This window comes from Chenopodium quinoa, unplaced genomic scaffold, assembly GCF_001683475.1.
Source record: "Chenopodium quinoa cultivar QQ74 unplaced genomic scaffold, ASM168347v1, whole genome shotgun sequence".
Classification (NCBI taxonomy): Eukaryota; Viridiplantae; Streptophyta; class Magnoliopsida; order Caryophyllales; family Amaranthaceae; genus Chenopodium; species Chenopodium quinoa.
Window position 1 is genome coordinate 1,297,044 of NW_018742455.1, and position 9,040 is coordinate 1,306,083.

At 30.9% G+C, this 9,040-nt stretch overlaps 1 protein-coding gene across 1 annotated transcript; it reads left to right on the forward strand.

Moving 5' to 3' along the window:
* The first annotated feature begins 4,857 nt into the window (after positions 1-4,857).
* Positions 4,858-8,634, forward strand: LOC110718315 (probable pectinesterase 68). The gene is made up of 5 exons (XM_021897162.1): positions 4,858-5,310; positions 5,724-5,913; positions 6,051-6,257; positions 7,247-7,485; positions 8,228-8,634. Exons 1-5 carry the CDS (start codon positions 4,940-4,942, stop codon positions 8,382-8,384), a joined length of 1,164 nt encoding a protein of 387 aa, XP_021752854.1. The 5' UTR covers positions 4,858-4,939; the 3' UTR covers positions 8,385-8,634.
* The last annotated feature ends 406 nt before the right edge of the window (positions 8,635-9,040 follow it).

Sequence of the window (9,040 nt, forward strand, 5' to 3'; positions counted from 1 at the left end):
TAACATAAATATAATCTTAAATTTATAATCTTTATACCATTAAAATATAATTTGATACTAAAAATATAATCTTTATACTAAAATCAAAACCCAAAACAATTAAATTAACATTAAGCAAAATAATGAAACAAAGGAGGATGAAAATAAGACTAACCTTTTTGTGTGGGAAATTTTTGGAGATTCATGGGGTATTTATAGGAGAGAATTATTGTAGGGTAAAAAGAAAGTTTGGGCCTCATAAAAATAATGAGTCGATTAAGTAAGCAAATGGGTTAGACTTGTGTGATTGGACATAAATTGCAGATTAAAGGTGCATAAAATAATTTGTTCAAATAATTTTCGACCCAGATTAATAATTTGAAACTTTTGAAATTAAATTATGAAAAATAACAAATAAATATTATAAATAAAATAAATTTTTATTTATAAAATATTTAAAAATACGGGGGATTACAGTCCATACATGCTCTACTGACATATTGTTGAACATAGTGACCCTAATTTTAACACGGTAACCTTTATTAAAACTTATGTGACTTTATTTTATTGTGAACCTAAAATATGCACTTATAAGCCCACGTTATGTTGGACAGTACATAGTTTTACTATTTTAATATGGTGACCTTGTTTATTCATAATGACTAATAATGACTATACATAAACTTTCATTAAAAAACATCAACCTCTTATGACCTTTGTAATAACACATTGAAATTAAATTTATTCTAATAAAATAACTTTTATCATAACATAGTGATTAACTTTCTATTTATAAAATGGTTATAGTGTCTTTAATATTAGTGGTCCATAATAAACTTATTCGAACTAGATGCTTTTGATAATTTGTCGTTGTATCAGTGAAGATAGTAAGCTAAGGGACAAAAATTATAAAATATTTATTTAAGCAAGGGTAGTGAGATAGTGACAATAAAAAAAAAAATAATGATCTGAGTTTTTATCTTTTCTAAAATAGAAATTGTTGCGATTATTATTAAACAAGTGTAAAAGGAAAGTGGTGCGGTCATTACTACGAAATGTAGGGAATATTTCATGTTAAGGCCCTGTTTAGTTCATTTTATTTTTACTTATTTCAAATATGATTAAAAAATTAAGGCCAAATCAAATCAGATACAGAAAAATAATTAAGGTTATATTAAGGTAAATTTGAGGTCACGAATAAATTGGGAAAAAATTATTTAAAAATACATCGATTTGCTTGATAGCAAACAAACATGCTTGTACCAAGACAGTACATATTTTGTCACACAAAATGAGCCGTTTAAGATATAACTTTACTTTACAAATTTCACCTCAAATTGGATTATTAAGGGCCAAAATATTCACCAACATCTTAATCGAGCAATATTATCGACACGCAAATTTAGACATTAATCAAGGTTTTTTTTATTATTGATTTTTTACAAATAATGTTTAGCTTAGATTTCTCCATTAAAGTCTAAGACAACACCTAAAAAAACTTAACTAAATAATTTTCCCTGCTAGATAATGAGTCACACAAAATTGATATTTATTTATAATAATGTGCAACCGCAATCTTCTTAGTAATTAATTTTGGAAATATTTTAAGCAATAAGCTAAAATTTGAAAATACTTATATTCAAATAAATCAGATGACTTACAACACTTTTTTTTTGAACCACTTACAACACACTTAATTGTACTTATTATTATATTACTATTCAAAAAAAAATTGTACTTATTATTAATTAATTGTATTTAAATATTATTATACATGGAAGCCCTCACCCTTATCCACCGCCAACCACCAAATTGACCACCTCCCTCACCCTTGACCCTTTTATATTCCTCCTTGCTGGTGGTCGAGCACTGCACACACCTTTTTCCCCACAACCCCTTTATCAACCCCTCCATAAACAACACCTGAGACCCACCCAAACCGACCACAACAACCCATTTGCAAATTCTTATTTACCTTATAATATTCATATTTTCATACTAATTTTGCTATTCAACATCAATTATACAAGTTTTGAAACCATCATAACGACAACACTTCCTCCATTTATATGTACTACTATCAACTCACTTCACCAATTCACCAACAATCACATACCCACTATTTTTTCTCAAATATTTTCAATTACTATAGTTATGAGAACTCATCTTCTAAAAGTTCTACAACAATTAACTTATCTAAATTCACAAACTCTTTTCAAGTTGAAAATCACATATTATGTAACCACGACTAAGAATATCAGGGAAAATATTCACCAACAAACATCTTTTTCATATTTATAACATTTTATGATATTTATGTCCATACTATACCACAAGTCCACAACTAAGAATTTGGTATGAATTTTGTTAATAAAACACTCATTTTTAATACTAATATAATACAAATAATACTAAAATAATTGTTGTTGAAACTAAAATAATACGAATGATGAATTACAAAATATTTACATAACAAATTCAATACTACAACAATACATCTGGTCTCTATTATCTCTTTCGCTCACTCACCTGCCGTAGTTTGCCTTTGATTTCAACCTCCATTGTTTTCGACCATCGTATGGACCACATAACTCTCTGATTTTGCCAACCGTTGTTTCATACTCTAAACCACATCACTCTCTAAATACGCCGACCATCGGCCCTTCCTTTTCCCAACCACCTTACTCGACCATCGGCCCTTCCTTTCCCCAACCACCTTACTCATCAGTTACTCACCTTAAAGCCACCACCATCGACTCTCACCTTAAAGCCACCGTCCTTGCCCCTCTCCTTAAAGTCATTGTCCTCGCCCCTCACCTTAAAGCCGCCGTCGTCGACCCTCCATGGTGTATTCTTGGAAATACTACAACATCATTCACCGCCAAAAGTACAATTAAATTAAAATTTACAATTCAAAATTCAAAATCTTTCATCAGCAAAATTTTCAAAGCAAATTTCAAAACTATTCACGTGGGATCAAGTGGGCCAACTTCTTTCAGCCAATAGAAATCTTTGTTTATGTGGGGTACACATAGACTATGTCTATGTGTACCCTTTTCGGTGGTACTCTGGGTCTCTGGTACGTACTCCTTGTCAATTTTTTTTAACTCTGATCAAATTCCTCAGAATAGCAAAGTTGAATTTATTAGGTTTTTCAAGGCATGCACTCATTGTCTCAAAAGGTAGCATTGAGCTGATTCCGCGTTAAACCTAATTGGCTCAAAGTCAATTGCAATCATAAAGCATTGAAATTGATGATTAAAGCTTAATATTATCGAGAAAGAATTGAAAAGGTCATAAAATTGTCTGTTCTTTTGCATATTTGTCGTGAACACTATTTGCCCTGAAGTAAGAATTATGAGTATGAAACAATTTTTCTTAGGGTCGTTTTATTATCCATCTAATCATCTCTTTGTTGTTCCCTTGCTACTTGTAACTTACAATATCTCATATCACTTCCTTATATGATGATGTACAAATACGTATGTAGTATGTAAGAGGGTATAAAATAACCAGGGTATACAAAGCGTACACATTTGCATAACTTAGGGTATATTTATAAATTAACTCTCCTATAAAATTAGATAGAGTGCATGTGGCTACGCCTATCGTAAAAAATTTCTATTCATCTTCCGGTTATCCTTTTAAAAATATTAATGTAAATTTTTTATTTTAAATGTAACTTACAATATCTCATAATAATCGCATCCTTATGTGATCATGTATAAATATGTATGTAGTGTGTAAAAGGGTATAAAATAATCCAGGTGTGCAAAGTGTGCATTTGCATAAGTTAGGGCATATTAATATAGCTTATTCTTTTCTTCTTTAATAAATTATCAATCCTATAGTCCTATAAAATTAGATAGAATGCGGCTAATCGGCTATCGTAAAAAATTCTATTTCATTTTCCGGTCATCCTTTTAAAAACATTAATGTAAATTTATTATTTTAAATCAATTGACACAGTTGTTATAAATTTAAACTTTTAGTCATAACATAACATTTGGTTAAAATATTGATTTGTAAATTTGTGATGTACGAAAAAATACGACTAGAATTTTCGTGCTTAAATTTTTAATTCTCAAATTAGAAGGCTTCATTATGAAAAGAAAATATTTTTTTTTGTTTGGAAAAATACTTTATATGCTTATTAAATAAAAGTAATGTATTTTTACATTCTTAAATTTGTGTATACGTTTATTTAGGGGTTTGATTTTTATACGTTAGGGCCCCAAATCCTTTGAGACGACCCTGAAAATAACAAGCAGTACTATTGTGTATGAAGTTTTTATTTCATGTATGAAGGCAACACAGCGGCAAACATCTAAACAAATGTTCATATACTTTTTCCGTTTCTATTTAGTTGACGCGTTCGATTTATGCACATATATTAAGGAGAGGAGAGAGAGTGAGAGAGAATGATAAAGCAAGTGAGTTAGCTTGTAAATGCAAAGGTAAAAAACTTACCCAAAGGAAACGTGTCAACTAAAAAAACTTCCTATAAAGGAATACATGTCAACTAAAAAAACGGAGGTAGTATAATATATAGTGGCAAACATTCCAATCTAATTAAGTAAACCAAAAGAGAATGTTATCAACTTTGTCTTTAAGCTTATAAATTTTACTGTAATTCTTAAATATTTAATTTCTTAATCAAATATTCAAAGGTAGTAAAAAATTTCTTATGGTCCAATAAAAAAGGGCCAAATAAACGGCTACATATTTTTATTTCTCGACCCACTATATTTGTCTGTTATTCCGTATAATGGAGGGAAACATATTATATGTATGAGTGAAATAAAATGACCGTTACATTGAATAATAATAATAATAGGGACAAATCTTGATATATATAGTAACACTCTTCATCTTATTTGATCCATTGTCAGAATCGAGTAAACCAAAGAAATTAGAAGAAATCATACAATTTTTTTTTTCCCTATTTTTGTCTAACATTATGGCTTCTTTATTATCTCATTGTACTTTTAATGTTACATGGTACTTATTATTATCACTTGCTACGTTGCAGGTTGTTGTAGGATCTCGCAACCTCCACCACCACCACCACCACCATCATGGAAATGGCGGTGAGGGTGTTACCTCACCGCCATTGCCATCACAATCTCCGTCTCCATCTCCATCTTCATCACCGGTGTTCAACTACACTAGGGGCCATCACCGCTTGTGGGAATGGCCTCCTAGCTATAGACATATCACTGTCGATATTGGTGGTGGTGGAGATTATGTTTCCGTTCAAGCGGCCGTGGATGCTGTCCCGGATAATAATATGGTTAATGTTATCATACATATTCGTCCTGGATTATACATGTAATGTGCTAATATTTTTCGCCCTTGTCTCTCACACTTTATACACACTATTGCAAGAAATAATGCTAGGTAGATGGTTCATGCATGATTGTTACATTTACCTTTAATTTTAATTTTATTAAAATTTCGTAATCGATATATGTTGCGCATGTATAGTACATTATTAGTGACATACATAGCCACCTCATCACACTCTGTTGCATGTAGGAAATGTTATATATACTCGATCTCTTTATTATTGATTCTATTTGTTCTTCATACTTTGACTTTTTAGTCTCTAAAACAAACTTTCGTTTATTAAAAAGGAAGAATAAAAAAGAATGTGCAGTAGTAATTATCATTGCAAATTATTTAGTACGTACTCAATTATTTAGTAATTAATGTTGAGGGTGAATTTGGATGATTGATTGCAGTGAAAAAGTAGAGGTACCAGCAACAAAGCCTTACATAACATTTAAAGGGGCGGGAAGAGATGTAACGGTGATCGAATGGCACGATAGGGCATGTGATCCCGGCCCCGACGGAGCACAACTCCGTACCTACCGGACAGCCTCGGTCACTGTCTTGGCTAATCATTTTACCGCTAGAAATATTAGCTTCAAGGTTCGTACGTACATTCATCAAATGTTGTACTATATACTTCCTATACGGGTAATACAACTAGCAATACGTCTACAAACAATGTAACATTATTTTTATTAGCTAATTAAATTTTTAAATGTTGTACAAATTAAATGTAGAACACGGCGCCAGCTCCACTACCGGGAATGGAGGGGTGGCAGGCGGCGGCTTTTAGGATATCCGGCGACAAGGCCTTCTTTACGGGTTGTGGATTTTATGGTCATCAGGACACTTTGTGTGACGATGCAGGTCGACATTACTTCAAGGATTGCTATATTGAGGGCTCTATTGATTTCATATTTGGCAATGGTCGTTCCATGTATAAGGTAAGCTCTAATTTAGCATTATTCTCAGTTTAATAATGTATGATGAATTGACTGAGTAATCTTATCCACTTCGATCTAAAAGTTCTTTATTTTACTCGTACTAGTACATTTAAAATCTATTCCTCTACTATAAGGGGTGGTTAAGCAGTCTGCATTCTGCAGTGCATGGGTTAATCAGTAGTTTTTAATCACAGATTACAAAATGCATGTTTATATATACTATTTTAGGTAATGATCTTCACATGCATGAATGTTTAATTACATTGTTAATTAATTAATCCATACTGGGTACATACTCCCTCTAATTATTTTTATTAAATAATGTCCACTTTGAATGGACATGTATGCGGCAATGAGATAACTTTAACCAATAATATATTTAATTATCAATAAGTGTAAATCATAAAAAGTGATATTTGAAAATTACACATTGAACCGATTTCTACAAGTACTGACATGACTATATTTTTCCTTACTTACACAATTCACTAGCTGACATCAGTCAAAATGGTATGTGAATAAAACAAAATATCAAAATTGGACACTTTCATTTAAATAACAAAGGATAATGAGGGGCGATCATACCAGCACTAATATATATGGAGTAATATCTTATTAAAAGGTCGGAGTATGATTTTCATAGTCACCTACAAAGAATACCCCCACCGTCCCTTTTTGATTATCGGCCTCAAAGTACAAAGTTCAGTTTGTTATGGCTTAGGCAACAAAATTGAGCATGATTTAGTATTCTAGTACGAACTATTGAGTTCGTGAGAGGAAAAACTTACTAGGTAAGTAGGTATGGAGCAATCTCAAAGAAATATCTCATAGCGTAATATATATAGGACAATAGAAAGTAGCTCAGATAATACTCTATATTATTTTAGGATGTTCGAAAATAAGTTGACCTATATCTAATTTTATAAATCGAAGTAATAATGGTTAATCATGATTGGGTTTCCTAACATAGATCATCTGTTGTTATTCAGGATTGTGAAATACACTCAACGGCAACAAGGTTTGGATCGATAGCAGCACAATTCAGGACATCACGAGAAGAGAAGACAGGGTTTGCATTCGTAAATTGTAGGGTGACGGGAAGTGGACCAATCTATGTGGGCCGAGCAATGAGCCAATACTCTCGAATTGTCTATTCTTATACTTATTTCGATGACATTGTTGCTCATGGTGGATGGGATGATTGGGACCATAAAAACAACAAGAACAAGTAAGTACCTCCTTAACACGGTAACTCTATTTATTTATTTTATTTTATTTTTTTGCATATGCCTTTTTAAATCTACCTAGTGGTGCCCTATTTTTTCCCCTAATATAGGATATACCCTTAAGGGTTTCACTTTCACCTCTTTAATCAAAATGCATCAAATAAAAATATTGTCCCGAGTTTTACCATTTCTTAATTAGGTGAAACAATTTCCCAGTAATTTATTGTAATGATGATGATTTGATGTTAGCCTTTAAAAGCATCTCTAATGAGTAATGACAAGGTAATTGTCATCTTAGCTTGTCTTGTCACATTATATTCAAAATAATTTACTTTCTTCCTAATTTGTGCTCCAATGGTTAACTAGTAAATAATTGGCTAGTATTCTTAATAGTCTTTCAAGCAAATTAGCTTGAGATTTCTAAGAATTGCAAGCAAGCTCCTACCTTTAGATTTACAACCATTGAATATGCTCTAATAAACATTGAAATTACAAAGTTAGTTATTACGAGAATGCCTTGGAGAGTTTTTGCACAAATTTTATTTACCGTGGACAATAGAATTGTGTTTAACACATCGATTGAAATGGAGTTGTAAAGATCTCTAAAATAACATTTTTGAATAAGAAAATAAATTGATGGTATATTAAATGGAAGTTTTAAGTAACCAATTCAAAAGAACATGTAAGTAACATTTCAATTTAAGTCTACTTTATTACTAATATGACAAGAGTTTTATGTTACAGGACTGCATTTTTTGGAGTGTACAAGTGTTGGGGTCCAGGAGCAGCAGCAGTTAGTGGTACCTCATGGGCAAGAGAACTTGACTTTGATACAGCCCATCCCTTCCTTGCTAAGAGCTTTGTCAATGCCAGACATTGGATTGCAAATTCTGATGCCTAATACTATAAATATTTTAAGCATCATAATTTCTCATCAACTAATTAAAAGTATATATATACATATACCAAAAAATAGCTAGCATTCTTTTAGATATCATTTGATTCAATTTCTCTTATATATAAAAAAATTACATGAATTCTTTACATAGACAATAAGTATATGATATTGTACTCCACGAGCTCATTCAAAAACTATATGTTGTACATTTTTACACTAGATGTCTCATTGTAAGATATAAATAAATAAATAATACAAGTACCTTTTTTTCTTATTCAAAATCTGAATAATACATAGTAATATGTATATATATACTTTGTAATTGATTTATCATAGTGTTTTACATGTAATCATATAACTAATATATAAAGCTAAACTTTTAGCCAGGCGACGAGATAGCGACACTTGGCGTGATAAAAAAATTAATTTAGAGTTCTATTTTCAATCAAATTTGTATAGAATTTTAGGATAAAATTGTTAATTTAGATTTTTATTTTCGATAAAGTATCAATATTTCATATGTACAAATTAAATTATAATTTTATTAAAAAAAAATTATTACACTCATAAATTATCATATAAATTTATTTTTTGTATCATAGTTTTTTTTTTTTTTTTGGAGCGAAGGAATTAGCTCAAAATGCACCACATCCATTATT

Coding starts and splice junctions, on each gene's coding strand:
- LOC110718315 (XM_021897162.1), top strand. CDS start 4,940: ATGGCTTCTTTATTATCTCATTGTACTTTTAATGTTACATGGTACTTA. Junction 6,258..7,246: donor ATGGTCGTTCCATGTATAAG/GTAAGCTCTAAT, acceptor GTTGTTATTCAG/GATTGTGAAATACACTCAAC. Junction 7,486..8,227: donor CATAAAAACAACAAGAACAA/GTAAGTACCTCC, acceptor TTTATGTTACAG/GACTGCATTTTTTGGAGTGT.